The sequence below is a fragment of the Lynx rufus genome, unplaced genomic scaffold (assembly GCF_022079265.1).
Source record: "Lynx rufus isolate CCGP_SWC_20201006 ecotype Redwood Valley unplaced genomic scaffold, mLynRuf1.p SCAF_2, whole genome shotgun sequence".
NCBI lineage: Eukaryota > Metazoa > Chordata > Mammalia > Carnivora > Felidae > Lynx > Lynx rufus.
In genome coordinates this window covers 18116362-18138390 of record NW_025814834.1, presented here as the reverse complement: position 1 = coordinate 18138390, position 22029 = coordinate 18116362, and the positions used below count along the sequence as shown (strand labels likewise).

General features: G+C 58.0%; 1 protein-coding gene across 1 annotated transcript; it reads left to right on the top strand.

Moving 5' to 3' along the window:
- Positions 1-1234: 1234 nt before the first annotated feature.
- On the top strand, positions 1235-14838 carry SLC4A3 (solute carrier family 4 member 3). Its single transcript, XM_047083919.1, is given in 23 exon segments — positions 1235-1338; positions 1689-1854; positions 2444-2724; positions 2887-3002; positions 3409-3608; positions 5173-5321; positions 5461-5641; positions 6121-6256; positions 6984-7167; positions 7601-7700; positions 8165-8349; positions 9019-9244; positions 9422-9528; positions 9530-9641; positions 9933-10081; positions 10269-10463; positions 10931-11149; positions 11498-11587; positions 12097-12263; positions 12754-13007; positions 13335-13504; positions 13696-13869; positions 14534-14838. Coding segments are annotated over 23 exon segments (3690 nt in total). The 5' UTR covers positions 1235-1287; the 3' UTR covers positions 14612-14838.
- The last annotated feature ends 7191 nt before the right edge of the window (positions 14839-22029 follow it).

Here is a 22029-nt window from a genome sequence, read left to right as displayed (position 1 = left end):
TCCAGCACCCTGTCCCCCATACCCCTTCTCTGCAGGCGTTTTTTTCCCCTCTCCTGGGCTGGCTCACCTTCCCCTGCCCTTTAGCTCCCTCCCAGTTCTGCCCCCACATCGTCTTCTGTCTTCCCAAAGATTGGGGAAGTGGCTGCACTATATCTTCAACACATTTTATTCAGGGGCTGTTATGGATGTAGCCTGGGGCTGGGTGCCCAATTTCAGCCAGACACCGGAGGATCAAACTGGGATCCAGCAGTTCCTTCCAGAGACCTTTGACCTTGGAAAAGGAGATATGACCTTGGAAAAGGAGAAGTGACCTCAGGGAGTGTAGGTGGGGAGGGGGGCTGTGGCAACTGGGCTACAGAATCTTAGAGCTGGATGGAACCCTGGAACACTCCTACTCCAGGCCACAGAGGGGCAAACCCGGGAGGGGAGGTGATGTGCCAAGGTCAAATGTTGGGTGGTGCCCGGTGGCAGAAGCCAGGCATCTGAGGCTATATTGGGACCAAAGGGGGACGTGGGGGCCGCCTTCCGGTGTCTGTGAGCCCAGTTCCCAAGGTTGGAGGGGCTTGTGTCGGTGCAGGGGTCGCCTCCAGGGCTCCTGAGGGGAGGGAGGGGAGGCTAAAAGCAAAGTGGGGGAGCGATCTGGGGATTGTGGGAATGTAGGGCCGTGCACCCGCCCCCGGCCATGCGTGGGGCGCCGGGAGAAGGGGCTGGCGGGCAGGGTGGGTCCTGCGGGGGCTCGCGCGTGGGGGCCGGGCCGGCCGGGGCGGAGTGAGTCACGGCCCGCCCGCTCCCATTGTGCGGCCCGGCGGCGGCGGCGGCGGTGGCGGCGGCGGAGCTGCGGAGCCGAGCGCGAGGAGGTGGAGCCCCGGGCTGCGGGCTCCGGCGCCTGCGTCCGCCCGGCCGGCCCGGCTCGCCGCCGCCGCCGCGGGCGCCCCCCGGCCGTCCGGCCCTGCGCGGCGCCAGGCCCCGGAGCGCGCGCGGGAGATGGGGCGCGGCGGCCGGCGTTGGCCCCGCACGCTCCGGAGCCCCGAGGTACCGCAGGGCGGGGCGCGGCGGGCCAGGACCAGGGCCGGGGCTCCGGAGTGTCCCGGGCGTGGCGGGGCCTCGGATGGGCGCGCGGGCGGGCGGGGGGATCGGGCTCGGCGAGGGGGAGAGGGCGGCCGCGCGAGGCTCCTGACCCCGCCCTCCTCCCCCAGGGCTCCTCACTAGGCCCCTGCAGCGCCCCCTTCTTCTCAACCGGGTCACGGGTCCCTCAGTGAGCAAGGCTCCCAAGTCGCCTCCCCGGCCATGGCCAACGGAGTGATCCCGCCGCCCGGGGGCGCCTCCCCCCTACCCCAGGTGACTGACGCGCGCGGGGGTGGAAGAAGACGGGAGGGACCCCCAAAGAGGAGAGGGGAGTCCTCTGGCCGACCTTGGGACCCCCCAGATCCGGGGATGGAGCTGGGTTGGAGGGTATGGGGTGGGGGGGGCGCGCTTTGGTATTTTTCAGTTCTGTTGCCCCCTCCCCTCCCAAGCCCGGGGAGCCTGGGATGCTGACCCAAGCCTGGGGCGCAGGGAGAGGGGGTTGTTGAAGGTGGAGCCCGCTGGTCTCCCCCCGCCCACAGCCAGGGCTGGGAGTTGGGGGGAGGGGGGAGATGTGGGGCGTTCTTGGGTCAAGGGTCCTTAGGAGAGGCTGTCTGAGCCTGCAGGTCCGGGTGCCCTTGGAGGAGCCCCCTCTGAGTCCAGACCTGGAGGAGGAGGACGATGACTTGGGCAAGACCTTGGCTGTGAGCAGGTTTGGGGACCTCATCAGCAAGCCCCCGGCCTGGGACCCTGAGAAGCCCAGCCGCAGCTACAGCGAGCGGGACTTTGAGTGTGGGTAGCCTGGGGACCCCTAGTGTGGCCGCCCTCACCACCATCACCTTCATTGCCACCATCACCGTGCTCACCACTGGCTTGGTCACCCAGTGCCATCTTGTGCTGGACGCTGTGCTGGACGCTGTGCTGGGCCACCATGCCATGTTAAGTCATCCTGCCTCACTCACCCATCGCCTGTCCACCTTCCAGGGGACCGGGCCCCAGATGCAGGGGAGACACAGGGAGATGGGCCTGAGGCTTCCCTCCGTGACCTTCGTCTTCCCCAAGTCTCTGCCATACCTCCGGCCCTGCTCTCTTCTCTCTGCCTCCTCCCTCAGCTCTGACTCTGCCTTCCCCCCTTGCTGTATCGTGTCCTATTTCCCCGAGACCCCCTTTCACGACCTTCTCCCTTAGGCCCATTCCCCCGCTCTGCCAGGCCTTACCAATGGCAGGACGTGGATACAGGTGTCGGGGGGAGCCTGGCTCTCGAGGAAGGACTAGGGTGCCCTTGTTTGAGGCCCTGAGCTAGAATAAGGTGTGTGCCCCTAGGGTGGTGAGGGGCCCCCTTCTGCTGTGGGGACCCCAACCGGCTCTCCTGCACCCCCAGTTCACCGGCACACATCCCACCACACCCACCACCCGCTCTCGGCGCGCCTGCCTCCACCCCACAAGCTGCGGCGACTGCCCCCCACCTCTGCCCGGCAGACCAGGAGGAAGAGGAAGAAGGAGAAGACCTCTGCTCCCCCCTCTGAGGGGACCCCTCCCATCCAGGAGGAGGGGGCAGCTGGAGTGGAGGAAGAGGAGGAGGAGGAGGAGGAGGAAGAGGAAGGGGAATCTGAGGCAGAACCTGTGGAGCCCCCGCCCTCAGGGTCCCCACAGAAAGCAAAGGTATGGGTCTGCCCCCGAAGGAGCACCGACTCCTCAGGGAGGGGTGCAGAGAGGAGAGGAAGGAAGACGAAGCAGAGGGGGCTGGGGCTGCCTGGGGGAAGCAGAGTCGGGGGTTGGGGGCTGAGTCTGGGCAGGGACCCAGGCACTCTGCTTTGTCCACAGTTCTCCATTGGAAGTGACGAGGATGACAGTCCTGGCCTCTCCGGGAAGGCTGCCTTCACCAAGCCCCTGCCCTCGGTGGGCCCTTGCTCTGACAAGAGCCCCCAGCAGTCAGTCAGGTACTGGCATCCAGCCCAGAACAGGTCCCAGGCTCCTTCCTGACCCTGGGGATTGTCCCCAGCTCTGACCCCGGGGAAGAGGGGAGGAGAGGAGAAGGGGCGGAGGAAGCGGGGAGGGGAACGCCTCCCTCTCTATCCACATGACTGACAAAGAGGAGAGAGAAGGTGTCACTAGAGAGGACAGGGCTAGAGGGGGAAGGACAGAGAGGAAGGGGGGGACTGGTGTGGTGGGGGCAGGGAGCTGGACGTGAGCTTCCTTCTCTGCCCAGAAGGAGTCTGTGTCTAGTGCCCAGGGGGCTATTCCAGGCCCCACCCCAAACTGGAGGAGGGCAAAGGAACCCCCTAACCTGGCCCATCTCCACCATGGTTCCCTGTCAAGTCCAAGGCTGCCATGGTGCCTCCTCAGCTCCCCGAGCCCCCGGGCCCGGGCCTCCCGAGTCGCTGGGGAGAAGAGCCGGCCCTGGAGCCCGTCGGCCAGCTATGACCTTCGGGAACGGCTGTGCCCAGGCAGTGCCCTGGGTAGCCCAGGTGGCCCGGAGCAGCAGGTGCCCACTGACGAGGCGGAGGCCCAGATGCTGGGCTCCGCGGACCTGGACGACATGAAGAGTGAGTGACACCCTGTGGCAGCCCCCGTGGCCCACCCCCATGGGCGCCCCGCCTGTGAGGAACCTTGGGGAAGCTCTGTGCTCTCCCCAGACTAGCGCTGGGTCCCCTCTGCAGTATCCCTGTCTGCTGGAATGTGGCCAGGGGCGGGGAGCTCACTACCTCACCAAGCCACTTCTCTGGTTGCCAGAGCTGAGATTTCCCTTCGTGACACCTCTGTCCTTCTGTCCTGATTCTGTCCTCTGAGTCACCCCCTGAATAAGGCAACCTCTCTTCCCCCATGGCATTTGGAGATTTTATATCTCCTCTTCCCCTAAGGCTCATCTTCTCATCTTCTTTTTGGCCCCTTCACACTGGCCCCCTGAGCGTGAGCCACTCTTCTGGGTCCTGCTTCTCCCTACATCGGGGGCCCCATACTTGTCACACCACCGTTGGCAGGGCCTGGCCGTGATCTCGGCACATTCCTTCCGTCTTATCAGTGCCCTGGTTTCTGTGCCACCTGTCATCACCCACGGGGCTCTGTGCCCGGGCCAGGGGCATCACTGACCCCACCTCCCTCCCCCTTGGAACCACAGTGTGTGGGCGCGGGTGGGAGGGAGGGCTTTGAGCTCAGTACGTCATGGAAAGTTGCCAGGGCCTGAGGACAGGGACAGGAACAATCCGATGGCAGCAGTGATGTGGGGGTGGGGGTCAGGGGGAGGGCGTGTTTACAGACTCAGGGAGGGGGCTGGAAGCAGCAGGGAGCAGGCCCGGGGCTGCCAGGAGTCAGGAGGCTCTGGTTGGGTGAAGACCACTGGCCCAGGCTCCCACCTTTTAGGAAAGCCAGGGCTCTGGGAGGGAGCAGGGGCCGAGGGCTCGGCCCCCGGGGGAATGATGAGCCTGCTGGAGGAGGTCACAGAGCCCATTGGGGCACCAAGCCCTAGGCCTGAGGACGCTGAGAGCCGGGGCCCTGGAATGGCCCCAGCCCCCAGCACTCGAGACTCGCTGACCTCAGAGGACTTAGAGATGTTGGTGCTGGACCTTGATGACTGTGACCCATGGGAACCCACCCAGGGCCAGCTGAGCCCCATGGCAGGGGGACCAGCTTGTGAGTAACTGGGCAGCTGGCCTTTCCGCAGCTGCTGGCCTGGAAGGGGCAGGCGGGGAGGAAGGGACAGAGCTCTCCTTGAGTCTGCCAGATGTGTGTATCAATGGGGGAGACCTGGGTGCTGAGAGAGGGCACAGGGAAAGTGTTGGGGGCCTGGTGAATTGATACAGGTCATAGAGCTCCAGCATGAGAGGCAGCGGCCATGGGCGAGGGAAGGGAGCTGGGGCCGTGGACTGAGCTGGGGTCTGCCTTTTTACTGTGCTTTGGCCGGTGGTCCCCTGTGTTACTTTGGGCTAGTCCATCTCCCTGTCGGGGCTTCACTGTCCTTGTCTGTGGTGTGGAGGTGTGGACATGGCCCCTGGGCGACCGTGGCACCCGCCAGGTAGACTGGCTGGGCAGAGCAGGGGGCCGGAGGGGTTAACTGTGGCCGTGAGGCCCTGAGCTGGACCCCTGGGACCACGAAGCCTGCCTCGTCTGCAGGTCACCGGCTGGAGGACAACCCTGGCATGCGGCGTCACCTAGTGAAGAAGCCGTCGCGCACGCAGGGTGGGAGGGGCAGCCCCGGTGGCTTGGCCCCCATCCTGCGCAGGAAGAAGAAGAAGAAGACGTTGGATCGGAGGCCTCATGAGGTACCGGGCCTGCGGCTTCCTCTCCCCTCCTCCCCAGAGCCTCCTCTTCCCTCCTCCCTGCCTCGCCTGGGCACCGTGTCTCCGAGACCGCCGGTCCCACCTGGCGGCCCCCAGACCCTCACCTTGGCGTCTGCCTCAGGTGTTTGTGGAGCTCAATGAGCTGACGCTGGACCGCAGCCAGGAGCCCCACTGGCGGGAGACGGCGCGCTGGATCAAGTTTGAGGAGGATGTGGAGGAAGAGACAGAGCGCTGGGGCAAGCCCCACGTGGCCTCGCTCTCCTTCCGCAGCCTTCTGGAGCTCCGGAGGACCATCGCCCACGGTAGGCACCCCGCGGGCCTGGCCCTGGGGTGCAGTGCCCTCTTCAGAGACCCCGGAGGTTGGCCCGCAGCAGGCCGTCCGGCTCTTGGGGACTGCTCCCTGGAGTCCTGGGCCCAGGCGAGGTCCGGCTGCCACTCTGGAGATGTGGGGTCTGACTGCTTGCGTAGCCGTAAGCTCTGAGGGCCTGGGCTGTGCCTCTGGTGCCCGGCGCAGGACCTGGGCCGTAGTAGGCCGCAGTCTACGTGCGGGAAGCTCGCCCGTGGCTCCCCTCCCCGGGTTTGGAGGGGCTGTCCCTTGCTCTTGTGTTCCCTTTGCACACCCCCCTCTCTGGCTCGGCGAGGCCACGTGGAACGGTGTGGAACGGTGAGCCCCGGGCGCTTGGCTCGCGCCGCGTGTCTGCCTGCCCCGGGGGAGCGAGGCGGCCGGGGTGGTTGTTCCTATCTGACGGGGCCCTGCCCCCTTCCTCGACTGTGCCCCCAGGAGCTGCCCTCCTGGACCTGGAGCAGACCACTCTGCCGGGTATCGCACATCTCGTGGTGGAGACCATGATCGTGTCTGACCAGATCCGTCCGGAGGACAGGGCCAGTGTCCTGCGCACCCTCCTGCTGAAACACAGGTGCCAGGGTGGGGCGCCTGGGACGGGCCTTCTAGGTCAGCTGCTCTTCCAGGAGCACAGACTCACCTGTGTGGCTTTCTAGCCTCTGCTTGCATAACCCAGGCGACAGGGAGTTTATTCCTCGTTCATCTTTGGACGGCACCAGCCGTTAGAAGGTTCTTTCTTACACTGAGGTACAAGGGATGCAGATCCTTTTCTTTTTTCTTTTCTTTTCTTTTCTCTTTCCTTTTCTCTTTTCTTTCTTTTTTCTTTTCTTTCTTTTCTTTTCTCTTTTCTTTTTTCTTTTCTCTTTTTTCTTTTTTCTCTTCTTTTCTTTTTCTCTCCTTTTCTCTTTTTTCTTTTCTTTTCTTTCTTTTCTTTTTCCTTTCCTTTTCTCTTTTCTTTTTCCTTTCCTTTTTTTTCCTTTGTTTTGCTTTTTTCTTTCAAGTTTTTTAAATGTTTTTATTTATTTTTGAGAGAGAAAGACAGAGGATGAGCAGGGGAGGGGCAGAGAGGGATACACAGAATCAGAATCAGGCTCTGAACTGTCAGCACAGAGTCCAACGCAGGGCTCAAACTCACGAACTGTGAGATCATGACCTGAGCCAAAGTCGGATGCTCAACCGACTGAGCCACCCAGGCGCCCCCCCCCCCCCCCACCGACCCTTTATTTCTCATTTCTTCATGACCTCAGTCCACTAAGGGCATCTCCTCTTAACCTGCCTTGCTCCCTCTGCCCTCTTCACAGCCATCCCAATGATGACAAGGACACTGGCTTCTTTCCCCGAAACCCGTCCAGCTCCAGCGTGAACTCGGTCATGGGGAATCATCACCCAACCCCCAGCCATGGCCCTGACGGTGCAGTGCCTACCATGGCCGAGGACGTGGGGGAACCAGCCCCTCTCTGGCCTCATGACCCAGATGCCAAGGAGGTCAGTCGCCTTGCTCTGACCTGGGCTGGGGGACTGAGAGGGCTTCTGATTTCACACTGGAGGCCACTGATGGCTTCGTTGAGTGGGTCAGGAAGGTTGGATGCCTGGTACCACACAAGGCATGTGGGGGATCCAGATACGCATGAGGGCCTCTGCCCTACAGAAATAGGAGGTTTAGATGAGATGGTGTGGCAGACCCATGGGAGCCGTTTAAACGAGATAAGGCTGAGGTGGTCGTGAGCTGCTTGGAGGAGGGGTCCACAGCCCGAGTGGTCTGCTCCCGATGTGGGGCGCGTCACCCCGGGGAGGGACAAAACAGGGCCCAGGTCCAGGGGTTGGAGGGCAGAGTCCAGGGGGGCTGAAGCAAGGGAGGGGAGGGCCTGCCACGGCCTCCGGTCAGGGTCCCAGCCCTATTCCAGTTCTGCGTCCTTAGAAGCCCCTCCACATGCCTGGGGGAGACAGTCACCGGGGAAAAAGCCTGAAGCTACTGGAGAAGATCCCTGAAGATGCCGAGGCTACTGTTGTGCTCGTGGGTAAGGAGGGCAGGGGGCTGGGGTTACTGGGTGTGTGGGTTTCCTTCCGCTGTGGTCTGCTGGTCTTATGCTCTGGCCTGCAGGCCACCTCTTCCATCCCTGGCCAGCCCCCCAACTTGTACCTGCTTTTCCTGACAGCCTGTCTTGCCCCCAGCTCTTTCTTTCTCAGTCCTCTGCCTGCCTCCCGTCCAGTTTTCTGCTGTTTGGGACTGCTGCTAGTCTGCACGGCACTTTTGTGGGAGTTAAAAAGAAGCACTCTTTCTTGAAGACTGTGAACGTTTCATCTATTGATGAATCATAATAAATATGTAAACGTATGAATGAATAGGGTTTCTTTAGATTGGGGTTTCTTCGTGCAGCACGCAACCTGCTCAACTGTACATGACAGCCCCAGATGTTTTCTTTAGGGCCAGCCTGGATTGATCCTCTTTACCCAGTGCCCGGTGCCTTACTCTCCCCCACAGGCTGCGTGCCTTTCTTGGAGCAGCCGGCGGCAGCTTTTGTGCGACTGAATGAGGCTGTGCTCTTGGAGTCTGTGCTCGAGGTCCCGGTGCCGGTTCGCTTTCTCTTTGTGATGCTGGGTCCCAGCCACACCAGCACTGACTACCACGAGCTTGGGCGTTCCATTGCCACCCTCATGTCTGACAAGGTGGGTCCTGCAGGCCCCGGGCTGGGTGCTCTAGGCCTGTTCCCCTGAGCCCTGCTTTTCCCCAGTCTCTCCCTGCCTACCTTGGTGCCTGTGGATGCAGGGGTGCTGGGGGCCCTTCTGGGTGGAGGCAGTGCTCTGGAGTGGTTGTGAAGGAGCTGTTGGCCAAGGGGAGAAGAGGGAGCCCTAGGCTGGGGCCGTGGAAGGGGAGGTGGTTGAAGAGGGAGAAAGAGTTCTGGATGAGTCATGAGACTTGAAGGGGAGGGCTGGGTATGTCGGTCTTTGCTGTGGCTTCTCCTCGGCTTGGATAGGAAGGTCCTCTGGCCAGGGGTGATGTTGGAAATCTGTACTGACCAACCTGTAGGGTGTGGGTACTCTAGTCAGAATGGTTTCGGGGGCCCCTGCTATGCCAAGCGTTGCCCCTTTAGTTGTGGCGTTGTGGAAAAATCTCGAAGCTCCTAGGGGAACAGAAAGCATTTGGAGGTTCAGGGTTGTGGCTGGCCGATTGCTGGCCAGCAGGGACATGACTCCGTATTTTGACAATCGGACTGGACGCGTATACGTGGCCAGACATCCACCCTGCCTCTGGCTCTGTGAGGGCCCAACGCCTCCTCTCCGAAGCCCTCCCAGGGGTGCTCTGGGAGGCTCAGCCCTTGCCTCTCCTGCCCCCAGCTGTTTCATGAGGCTGCCTACCAGGCAGATGACCGGCAGGACCTCCTGAGTGCCATCAGCGAGTTCCTGGATGGCAGCATCGTGATCCCCCCATCGGAGGTAGAGGGCCGTGACCTGCTGCGCTCTGTGGCCGCCTTCCAGCGCGAGCTGCTGAGGAAGCGGAGGGAGCGTGAACAGACCAAAGTGGAGATGACTACCCAGGGAAGCTATGTGGCCCCTGGGAAAGGTCAGCCCCTTTGGGGCCCATCCCCTACCCGCCCTGGAGCTCCTAAGGTCGTGACCCAGCCTGCCCTGACTCCCTAGCTCCTGCATGCCCGCTCCCAGCCCCTGTCGGGGAGGAATGAGCCCAGGGCCCTGCTGCAGGAGGGGTGGTCTGTGCTCCAACAGCCCCTTGTTCCCCCAGAGCTGGCTGTGGAGTTGGGGGGCTCTGAGGCGACCCCCGAAGATGACCCCCTGCTGCGGACTGGCTCAGTGTTTGGGGGGCTCGTGCGGGATGTGAAGCGTCGGTACCCCGCACTACCCCAGTGACCTGCGAGATGCCTTGCACTCCCAGTGCGTGGCGGCCGTGCTGTTCATCTACTTCGCTGCCCTCAGCCCCGCCATCACCTTCGGGGGCCTGCTAGGTGAGAACGAGGGGAGGCAGGGCGAGGCGCCCAGCGTCACCCTCAAGGTCTGTGGTCGGGGGATCCCAGGGATCACTCTTGCAGGGGGTGGGAGGGGTGCAAGGGGCAAGGGAGGCTGTGGCCGCCCCAGGGGTGCTGGTGGTGAGGGGCCTGGGAGGGATGGGCTGGGCTCTGGGGGGCTGCTCTGTACTAGTTGGGTCCCCAGGTCAGGGTAAGCTAGATGAAGAGGAGGGCCCGGGTCCAAGGAGCCAGGCCAGGGCCCTCCCACTGGGGAGATCTCGCCCTCGCCAGGGGAGAAGACGGAGGGCCTGATGGGCGTGTCCGAGCTGATTGTGTCCACCGCTGTGCTTGGCGTCCTCTTCTCCCTGCTGGGGGCCCAGCCGCTTCTTGTGGTCGGCTTCTCCGGGCCATTGCTGGTGTTCGAAGAAGCCTTCTTCAAGGTGACGGCGCTACCCTGCCCCTCCCCAGGGATCAGCTTCTCACGCCCTGTCCCCTGGCCCAGGCCATGGGTCCCTGCAGTGTCTCCCCTCCTCCCCCTTTGGATCCCATGACCTCCACGCCCCCCCCACCCCCCCGCCCAGGGTCTCTGACCTCTGTGGGTAACCACACCTCCCTCCTGTCCTCCAGTTCTGCCGAGCCCAGGACCTGGAGTACCTCACCGGCCGGGTGTGGGTTGGCCTCTGGCTGGTGGTTTTTGTCCTTGCCCTGGTGGCCGCCGAAGGCAGCTTCCTGGTCCGCTATATCTCACCTTTCACCCAGGAGATCTTCGCCTTTCTCATCTCGCTTATTTTCATCTATGAGACCTTCCACAAGCTCTACAAGGTGGAGGTCCAGAGAGGTCTTGGGGGGTGGGCGTAGGTGGGGGCTGGGAAGCACCCTGGGGAAGAGAGCATGGGGGTGGCGCATGGAGCCCTGGGAGCAGAGGGGGCAGGGAGGAGGGCTCCGTTGGGTGTGGGCGTGGGGGGTTGGGACACCCTGGGCTAGGTCAGCGCTGAAGGGCAGGGAGCCACAGCCAGAGGGTACAGGTTGGAACTCCAGTGGGGTCCAACCAGTATGTGATGGAGTGGGGCGCTGTCGGTGCTATGGGGCTCCTTTTGTAGAGGACTGTGTGTGTGTGTGTGTGTGCACGCGCGTGTGTGCGTGCATGGTGTAGCTGGGTGTCCTGTGATGCTGTTGCCTGGTCAGGTATGTGAGGACCCAGGCTTCGCCCTCACAGCTGTATGAAATCAGGGTGATGAAATTAGGGTCACCTGCCCAGGTTCAGTGTCACAACCTTGTAACCCACACAGGTATTCACGGAGCACCCGCTGCTGCCATTCTACCCTCCCGAGGGGGCATTGGAGGCTGGGCTGGACCTGAATGGGAGCGCCCTGCCCCCCACTGAGGGGCCGCCGGGCCCGAGGAACCAGCCCAACACGGCTCTGCTGTCCCTCATTCTCATGCTTGGGACCTTCCTCATTGCCTTCTTCCTACGAAAGTTCAGGAACAGCCGCTTCTTGGGTGGCAAGGTGCATGGCTGGGGAGTGGGGGGCCCCCGTGGGTCCCCCCCACCCCCAGTTCCTGCCGTCACTGCCAGTCTCCGCTCCAGAGAGGGGCTTCCCCCTTGTCCCGGTCAACCCATGGACCTAAACCAAATCTGTGCAGTCCCTTCCCCCCTGGAAGTGTCAGAGAAATTGAATCAGGGGAGGAATGTCCTCTTGAGCTGCGCAGCACCCGTGGGACTTAGAGGGACGGGTCAGGGGATTTCTGGCTCCAGCTCAGACCCAAGGGAATCGGGAGTAATGAGCCCTCATGTCAGTGCCCCTGACCCTCACGTTCACATTCTGCTCCTTTACCCCATTGGCTCCTCTCTCCAGGCTCGCCGCATCATTGGGGATTTTGGCATCCCCATTTCCATTCTGGTGATGGTCCTAGTGGATTACTCTATTACAGACACCTACACACAGGTGAGCGAACCCCCCCCGCCCCCCAGCCCCAGCAGGGGATTCTCACCCCAGAGTCTTGAGAGGGAGGCCACGACTCGTTCCCATTGCTGCAGTGGCCATGATCAAGGGTGGGCCTCAGCTTTCCTAGTGACATGGTGACCTGCTGGGGCCGCGCTGGGGTGGGTGGGTGGGCTGGGGGCCGCTGAGGAGGCCAGCCGGGGGGGGGGCGGTGTGTGAGGCTGTGTGACCCTGTGCCTAGACTCCTGGAGCAAGTAATGGGCTGGAGGCCAAATGACAGGTGTCCCTGGGCCTCAGGGAGAAAAGATGTCATTCTCTTTTACCAGACCCTTGCAGGGACAGTGACTTTGGAAGATGGAAAACTAATTTCCCCAAAACCTGTTCACATCCAGGTTTCCTGGAGTCCTGGGACAGGGAACACAGAACTTGGTGGTGGGGGCAGTACCACCCTGTGGGGTTCTTAGCATGGGGAGGCCGTGTGCCTGAACCCTGTCTTCCTTCCTGCCATGCAGAAGCTGACGGTGCCCACAGGGCTCTCAGTGACATCCCCCCATAAGCGCACGTGGTTCATCCCACCCCTGGGCAGTGCCCGTCCCTTCCCGCCCTGGATGATGGTGGCGGCGGCTGTCCCTGCCCTCCTGGTCCTCATCTTGATCTTCATGGAGACACAGATCACTGCGTGAGGGGGCTGGAGGACCCTGGGTGGAGGAGGTTGGGGAAGAGCGGGAAGCGGTGGGAGTGGTGGCAAGGGGGGGGCACGTGGGCCTGGGCACAGTTTCCCTGCGGTGCTGTGACACGATACCCATCTGTCTGCATCACCATTTGCGAGGTGGCACTTGGCAGTCCTCACCACCCTCTGGCAGTACGTTCTCTCGCCCAGTGATGCTCGCATGTGTCTCATTTTGGTTTTAAACCACAACGTGGTGAGATCTGGCATCTGGCTTTTGTGGTGCTTTAAATACCCACAGTATGAGATTTTAGCTCTGATTTGCTTAGCCGTGAGAACATCACTTTGGGAACTTGAAAGAGGAAACTGGCAGGCCCTGGGGAGAGCTCTTCCCTGCATGTCGTTCCCCCACGACGACGCTGTCCCTGCTGCGTGTGCCCGGCCTCGCGGCTGGCCTGCCCTCCTAGCCCCTCAGCCCTCGCTTCCCGTCCCGTCCCTGCAGGCTCATCGTCAGCCAGAAGGCACGGAGGCTGCTCAAGGGCTCTGGCTTCCACCTGGACCTGCTCCTGATCGGCTCGCTGGGGGGGCTCTGTGGGCTGTTTGGGTTGCCCTGGCTCACGGCTGCCACCGTCCGCTCAGTCACTCATGTGAATGCACTGACTGTTATGCGCACTGCCATCGCTCCTGGCGACAAGCCCCAGATCCAGGAGGTGCGGGAGCAGCGGGTCACTGGAGTGCTCATCGCCAGCCTCGTGGGTGAGAGCACCCACCTTGCAAGGCCCCCTGCCCCCACCCCACAGACTTGCCTTCTCGGACCCTGTGGCCTTAAATCCACTGTCTATCCTGGACTTGACCCAGGTGACTCCTGAGTCTCCGAAGGCATCACGTCTAGCACCCGCTGTGACCCCAACCTGCCTCTTAACACTCTGTGAACCTTTTTACCCCGAGCCTTTTCCTGGTTCTCTGTCCTGCTCCATCTTCTCTTGTTTGTAGCGACGAGGCCCAGATCCCCTCCCCACGGGGCCCGTCCATCTTCATGGGGGCCGTCCGAGGAGTCAGGTAGGTCTGTGTCACCTCCTCCAGGCCTGTCTATCGTCATGGGGGCTGTGCTGCGCCGGATCCCGTTGGCTGTGCTCTTTGGGATTTTCCTGTACATGGGGGTCACGTCACTGTCCGGCATCCAGCTGTCCCAGCGTCTGTTGCTTATCCTCATGCCGGCGAAACACCATCCTGAGCAACCCTATGTGACCAAGGTAGGGCCAGGAAGCATGGAGGTGGGGAGGAGGGGTGATGGGGAGGGGCTGCGAGGGATTCCCGGGCTGGAGATGGACAGGATGACGGTGGAGGGTAAGTTGGGGCCTGGGGAGCTGAGTCCCCAGAGACTCGGGGCGGGGGGAGCAGGCGGAGGGCTGGGCCGCTGTGAGACTCGAGGCCGGTTCCCCAGGTGAAGACGTGGCGGATGCACCTGTTCACCTGCATCCAGCTGGGCTGCATCGCGCTGCTCTGGGTCGTCAAGTCCACAGCGGCCTCACTCGCCTTTCCCTTCCTGCTGCTGCTCACGGTGCCTCTGAGGCGTTGCCTTCTGCCCCGGCTCTTCCAGGAAAGGGAGCTGCAGGCGGTAAGGGATGCCGCGCGGGGCGGTGTGAGGGCAGATGGGCCCTGGAATCGGGGGCTCCTGGGTCCCAGCCTCTGCTGTGCCACCTGCTAGTTGTGTGACCAGAGGCAAGTTACCTAACCTCCTGGAATCTTACTTCCAGCTGTAGGAAAGGGCTGATAATGGAGTCTTCCTTATAGGAGTGTCGTGAGGGTTAAGCGCTAATCCAGGTAAAGCACTAAGTATGACGGTTTGGTGTGAAATCCGCACAGGACTACTGCCGATAGCTGTGTAGGTCGTGTCCTGCACAAAAGCACACAGCTCAGGGACAAGCGGGGGTGGCGTGGCACCGAAACCCACCCTGAGCTCTGTTTTGGTCAGCTGGAGGAAGGGACGTGGTTTTGAAGTCACCCACCCGAACGCGGTGTACAGGGTAACACAGGAGCGAGGATTGGCCCCTTGGAAGTACTTGAGTGGCGGTAGCGGCTGTCACCGTTACTGTTATCGGGAGGTGTCACTGGGCCGGCGACCTGAGGGTTTTGGCCAGAGGGAAGTGTTTCAGGCTGGCGTCATGGTCCCCGCAATCAGCGAGGCCCGGGAAGGTGTGGGCTGCTGGCCGGAGGTGTTGCTGGGGACTGGGAGGGCGGGAGCCGCCTCCCTGCCTCTCCCAACCCTCTCCCTTCTGCAGCTGGACTCTGAAGACGCTGAACCAAACTTTGACGAGGACGGCCAGGATGAGTACAACGAGCTGCACATGCCCGTGTGATCCTCCAACGTGGTGCCCCTCAGAGACCCCGATACCTTAGTGATCGACACCTGGGCCCCAGTTGGAGCCCAGCCCCAGGGCCAGCGGGTTCCTCACAACCCAGAGACGTGCCTGGAACCACCACCGCCACGGCCAGAGCAGCCCGATGACTCTGCCCAGGGCACTGACCTTGGCTCACCCAGGCCCTTTCACAGACCAGACCGGCACAGGCTTTGAGCTCATTATAACCACACTCCTTGTCTTGTGTCTGCCTCACTTTCTTGGTTCCATCTCTGGTCTCTCAGGTCATACTTATCCAACTGGAATTGGAAGAATTCTATTTTCAGGGTCATCAAAGCCAGGGAGAGTTTGGAGGCAAGGACAGAATTCTTGGGGGGACGGGAGAGAATCAAGGCCACAGAAGGTCCGAGCTGGACCTTATCGTCACCCCCTTGGGCCCTCTCGAGTACAGCTGAGGAAGGAGCAGGAGGCTCAAGGTCTGGCTCAAGGTCACATACTGCTAATCTGGCCCCTGCTTAGAAGGGGGAGGGTGGGAAAGGGGAAGGGGAGGAGGTTGCTCCGCTTTAGCCACTAGAGAAATCAGTGTCCCCAGTGGCTTTGGGACTGTAGAGGGAAATGGAAAATGTTTATCTTCTTTTCCTGATCCCTGGCATTCCGAGGAGCAGGGACAGTAGCCCAATCCCCTAGACGCCAGGGTGGTGCTGGATTTGGGTCCCTGGACCATTTTAGATTCTCACGGCTTAAACGAGTGGCAGTTGGGGATTCCTGAGGCCACTCCTTGTGCAACAGTCTGTTATGCCAGAAATAACCTGTGAGGCCTTGAAGAGGGTGCAAACTGGGAGCCCATTGCGTCACAGTTGCTAGGCAACCGGTAGCGTTGTGAAGCAGGTTGGCCCTGTGTTGCCCCCTGGTGGCCATTCTCTCACACTGCAGGCTCCGTCCCCACCGGGCAGGAGTAGCGCTGCCACCTGGTGGACCCGCTGGATCTCGTGGTCAGAGATCCCAGGGACGCACATTCTGTGCCTCCTTGGGAGACACGGAGAGGGGCCGGGAATGTTACGTGGAGTTCCACAGCCCCCTGGGTGGCTCTGCACATCCCGATCCAGGCTTCCTCAGCCCCACCCTAGCTGGCCTTGCTTCTTCCTTAGCCTTTTCCTAGTTTCGTCCCTCGTGTTCAGGCCAACAGCTAGAGCCCTGAAGCTGGTCAGCACAGAGGGGACAGAGCGCTGCGAGGCCGTTTGTGGTGTTCATAGGGAAGAGATGCCCTTCCAGACGTCCCAGATTGTCATTTGGGTTTAAGCATTTCAGTCCAGCCGGCCCCTTTGGTCTCCGGCGACACCATGGCCTCTAAGTTCATTTGGCCTTTGACTGGCTCCCTTGGCCTAATGAAGACAAAATCCCTTTTCCCTGAGGTTGGCCAAGTCCCGGTGGAATTTCAGAGGAACTGTGCCAGGAGCAAAGTGAATGAAGGTCAAACACAAAAACCCGGAAAGTAGATTGAGAGCAGAGCAGATTGCGAACGAGATGGCAGAGGCAACAGATGGGCGTGGCTGAGAGGCGTTGTATGCAGGGGTGCGGGTGGGGGGTCCGTCAGGGTGCGGGTGGGTTTCCCCATTTGATCTGGGGGATGCGGGGACCCCCGAAGGAAAGAACCTACTACTTCCTAAGCCCCTGAGGGCAAGTGCTAACTTGAGCCACGAAAGCTTGGCTCTTCATTGGACACAGGCTGTGTCAGTCATCTCTACTTGGCAAATAGCTGGGAGGTGGGGGTGTTCCTCAACTGGAAAATGAGAAACAAGATGGCGGGGGCTTTTCAAAAGGAATGCGTCTGGGTCCTGGCTGGTGGCCTTCAGTAAAAATAGGAGCCAGGGCCTCAGAGCAGTAGGTGAAAAGGTAGAACCAGATACAACTTCTGGCTAGTGAACATGTCGCCCAGCGTGGAAGGATTTGAATAAGACCTAAGAGCCTGGGACCCTGAAGACAAGCGCCACCCACCTTTTCCCGACCCCCATGGAGGGAAGGCAGGTGCAGCTGAATTAGGTTTTGGAGGCCAGAGTTGGCCAACCCGTACGCTGAACTTCCTGGTCAGGCGGATTCTTCCTCACCCAGGGTGGGGGCCTGTAGAGGCTCCAAGAGGCCCGAGGAGGTTGCAGCACTCCGAAAGTTTGCCAGGGATGGGTACCTTGAGGGTGGCAGAGGAAGGAGGCACAGTGGGGGCCAGGTTAGGCATGGAAGAAAGACAAGGGATGATGAAGCAATGGCAAACCCATAGAATGGCAGCTGGCTTGGTTTGGGGCCTGGACGGTTAGAGCTCATTTCATTTCATTTGGGTTTTCTCTGACTTTCTCTTCACTGACCCTCTCACCTCATCCTCCTGGGGCATTGGGCAGCTTGATTGAGAATGTCTTCTTCCGGGGGAAGGAGAGGGAACCAACAGAGAGGAGCCCCATCTGGTACCATCTGGTGGCCCAGCTCTGGGGGACTATGATGGGGTTAGAGGCCACGTATTTATTTTATTATTATTATTTTTTTATTTGAGAGAGTGAGAGCGCATGGGGGAGAGGGGCAGAGGGAGAGAGAGAGAATCCCAACCAGACTTCACGCTCAGCGCAGAGCCCAACAAGGGGGTTAGATCATGACCCAGGATCAAAAGTTGGATGCCCAATCGACTGAGCGACCCAGGTACCCTGAGGTCATGGTACTTAAAAATTTTTTTTGCTAATGTTTATTTATTTTTGAGAGAGAGAGACAAAGCACGAGCGGGGCGGGGGAGCAGTGGACAGAGAGAAAGGGAGACACGGAATCCAAAGCAGGTTCTAGGCTCCGAGCTGTCAGCACAGACCCCGACGCAGGCTTGAACTCAAGAACTGTGAGATCACGACCTGGCCTGAAGTCGGATGCTTAACCAACTGAGCCACCCAGGCACCCCTTTGGTATTTTTGAATGACAGGCCCCACTGCTATCTGCTTGAGACTAGAAGCAGCTTGGCAAGTGGGCACAAGCAAGGTGGGACAGGACCCTTCTGATAAGGAGAATAGTGGACCCACTGCCATTTTACCCCCCCCTTGCAGCTTTCTGAGTGGAGTCATGGCCACATCCTGGGTGGCTGCCCAACACTTTCGTTCTCAGACAAGTCCAAGCCCACTTCAGGCCCAGGGAAGTGCTACCTCATTCTTTTACTTTGAGCAAAGAGGGCGGCTGGCGCCTTGTTCCGTGCTGAGGATTCAGCTCACTCAAGATGTCTGATGCCCTCGTGAAAGCTTCTGGCTGTCAGCGCTCATAGACCATCTGCTTGGATTGCCCTGAACCCCTCCTTCAGGGCAAGAACCTGGCAATAATGTGTCCCATTTGGCAGCCTGTGTGACATCTCTTATTGTATTAGGTGACTCAAATAATGATCATGCCTGTTGACACTTAGAGCTTCCGAAGGGAATTCTGAGTAGCAATGGAAAGGCGAAGCAGAAGTCAAGGACACTTGTGCCAACACCCCCCGTATAGCTGGTCATTAAGCCATTGCTGAAAATAGCAATAAAACAGGTTCTGTGGATCCAACTGTGGATTGAATCTAGTGTGGCAAATAGGAAACCCAGAGTGAGGGGTTTGGTTTCCAGATAAATAAATGATATAACTCTCCGAGAGACAACTTGATTAGTTGTGTGACTGCCCACTTGTGCAAAGAGCAAACTCCAGTATTTGTAGGGTTTATGTTCTGGAAGGAAGATTTATTTGAGACCTCTGCTGGGATTATTTTTAATCTAGTTGAAAATGTTTCTTTTGCTTTTTTTTTTTTTTTTTACATTTATTTATTTTTGATAGGCAGAGAGAGACAGAGCACAAGTGGGGGAGGGGCAGAGAGAGAAGGAGACACAGAATCCCAAGCAGGCTCCAGGCTCTGATCTGTCAGCACAGAGCCCGACGCCGGGCCCGAACTCACAAACCGGGGCCGAAGTCGGACGCTCAACTGACTGAGCCACCCAGGCACCCTGGAAATGTTTCTTTTTATTGAACAAGTCTTTGTCAAGTGCTGACCGAGCAGGCAGCTGTTGGGATGTTCTGTGGGGGTGGGTGAGCCCCACTTAGATCTGGGGGGCCTGGAGAAGCAGCAGAGGGCTCTTGGGTCAGGGCTGCCATGGTCATGGAGGTGACGGACAGAGAGGAGATGGGTCCCACTGGAGAGAGAGCAGGCCTGGGGGCTGCTGGATGACAGTGTTGAGGAGAAGGGGGCACTGAGGAATGTACACAATGAGACTTTCATTTGAGGCTCCCTTAGCATGCTGGCCACGGCATGACTCCCATGGCACCTCCATGGCTCATATTCATCTGTCTCCCCTCTGGGCCATAAGATGGGCAGAGACCCAGCCTGAGCCTTTTTTTGTGCCCCTAACAACAACAACAGCAACGACAACAGCAGCCACAACAAAACAAGGCCTGGTCACAGGGGGGCATGGAGGGCAGAGAGGTGAGTAGGTGGCAGAGAAGGAAGGGTCAAGAGGTCAAGGACGCTGCCCTATTTAGGATCCCCTGAAAGCCAAGGGTGACACCAGTAGAACCGTTAAAAAATTCCGAAAGATGTTTTGGTTCTTGTGTTTGTTAGTTTCATTCACAGCTGTCACTTTCTTGGTGTCTGTTAGTGGTACTACCCTCAAGACCCAAACAGGCATTGTGGGTTTCTTTCTGAGTCGGCCGGAAGGAGAGATGTTGTGATGCTGCATACTAGGCTGATGAGTGGCAGGTGGGAAAGAGAAAGTGCCATCAAGGGCCCCAGGAGCTGTAGGAGCCAAGATGGGGGATGGATGGGAAGCCCGAGAGATGGCCCTGGGGCTCCAGTCAGCAGAAAGCTTTAAGTTCCATCTTAGCTGTCCCATTCCTGCTTTATGGGTGGTTCTTCAAAATGTTAATGATGGAGGGACCACAGCCTCTCCTTCGTTCTGGTTTTGGAGGTCCCGTCGAATATAATGCTTCTTTGTAAGAGCTCTCCCTAATGCCAGGATCCCTGGAGGCCATCCTCATACCCTGTTTGCTCTCTGAGGCCCAGCCCTCACCTCCATTCCCACTATAGTTGAAAGTCATTTCTTATCATTGCTTCTCCTTAGTGTGGACATACAAATACATGGTGCATTTATTTACTTTAGAAAGGGCAGGACCATGCCTATTTCTCTTCTGTTTCCCATGCAACCTGAAGGGCTGTATGTAGCATATTCTAATGTTTGGGCTGATTGGTTGGGGGCTGTGATCTGTGAGGTCCTTTCTGGCTCTGCTGGCTTTGCTGTTGTTGAGGGCGTTGTGTTTCAGTGGCCAGAGCATGAGGCTGGGAGTCAGGAGTCCTGGGTTCTAGCTTGGCTCAGGGGATTAGGTGATGACTTTGGTTATGTCCCCTCATCTTTCTGGGGTATTGGGGATTTGCTTCAGTGCGTCTTCTGTGGACCTGTTCTTCCAACGGACCTGGACTGCTGCAGTGCCTGCCCCAGGAAGGGTGGGGAACAAGAGGCTGCAATGCCATGGTAACCCCCAAACAATCTATGGGCAAAGTTGCTAGGCTTAAGAACATTTTCCTTAGCCTTGCCAGGAAAATAGATCTTGGGAGAGCTCACTTTTCTATTCCCAGGGGAATTAGAAACTCAGGGATCTCCAGGGGGTGAGGTAGGGTGAGGAGTGGGGCTGAGCGTTGATCTTGGAGGATGACTTTGGGAGTCATGACTGAATAATCAGACAAAGCTCTAAGAGATAACTGGAATTCAATTAGAGGAAAGTTTAATATCCGTGAGAATTGTGCAGTCCTAAGGCATGAGAAGCACATGAAAAGAATGGGGGATTCTTTATTTTTTTTAAGGATTTTTTTAAGTGGTGCTTGGGTGGCTCAGTGGGTTGAGCGTCTGACTTAGGCTCAGGTCACGATCTCACAGTTGGTGGGCTTGAGCCCCGCATCGGGCTCTGTGCTGACAGCTCAGAGCCTGGAGCCTGCTTCGGATTTTGTGTCTCCCTCTCTCTCTGCCCCTCCTCTGCCTACACTCTGTCTCTCTCTGTCTCAAAAAATAAATATTAAAAAAAAATTTAAAAATTAAAAAAATATTTTATTTTTTTTAAGTAATTCCTACACCTAATGTGGGGCTCAAACTCATGACCCTGAGATCAAGAGTTGCACGCTCCACCAGCTGAGACAGCCAGGTACCCCTAGAATGTAGGATTCTTTAGAGTTAGATGGAAACATATATATAGTTACATACCTTAAGGGTCAAATAAATGCAAAATCAAATGTGGGCCCTGGATAGAGGCTGTGGACTGGACTCTGGTTTGAAAACTAGTAATCGATTACCAGTATTTAAGGGAGTGGTCTCCCACCAATGAGGATCCAGTCAGCATCTGCCCCAAAGTTTTCAATGATGAACAACCTTAGTTAAAAAGAAGGAAATCATCTCTATCATGGATAGACATTTTAGTAGTCCAGGGAAAACATGAAATTCAGCACACAAATGTTTAAGGGAATCAAAACTGTAGTTTTAATATTTTCAAGTTAAAGGAATTTGTGTGTATATTATTGTCTTAGCTGTTTGGGCTGCTATAACAGAATACCATAGACTAGGTGGCTTATAAACAACAGAAATTTATGACTCACAGTTCTGGAGGTGGGGAAGTCCAAGATCAAGTTGCTACAGAGTTGGGGTGTGTGAGAGTCTAGTTCCTGGTTCCTAGATATCTGCCTGTCTTCTCACTGTGTCCTCACATGGAAGAAAGGGCAAGAGAGTTCTCTGGGGTTACTTATAAGGGTACTAATCTCACTTATGAGGACTCCACCATCATGACCTGACCATGTCTCAAAGGCCCCTCCTAAATGCCTTCACACTGGGGGTTAGGATTTCAACATAGGAATTTTGGGGGGACACTAACATTCATTCCATAGTGAGGATATTTCATGTACGTGTGGTTTTAAGGAGAATTTGGCTATGACAATAATAGACCACTAACATTCCACTTTTATGTTTGTACTTGAATAATTGAGATTTGAAGTTGAAATCTCTCTAAATTTACATATAGTTTGGAAATTTATGAGAACATAAGCTTGACTGCTTTTTGCATGCCGAATTTATTAACTTTTCTGAGAGTCACTTTAGTACTTGGGAAGGTGTGTCAGTCAGATGAAGTACTTAAAGAAGAATGGAATGTATTAAATTTATAAATGCTGCTTAAAATGTTAAAGAAGTTTAATTAACTAAGTGTATAAATGGGACCAAACATTAATCAAAAGCCCTCTCGAAGTGATTGTTAATATTTGCTAGACTTATAAATAGGACAATAAGCTTCCTAAGCCAATTTTAAAAGCTGAAGGAAGAGCAATACATTTCTGAATCTCTACTTTAAATAAATCAAATACTCATTTGAGTATTTGAGCAGACCCAAGTAGAACTATGCGTGGTCTCTTC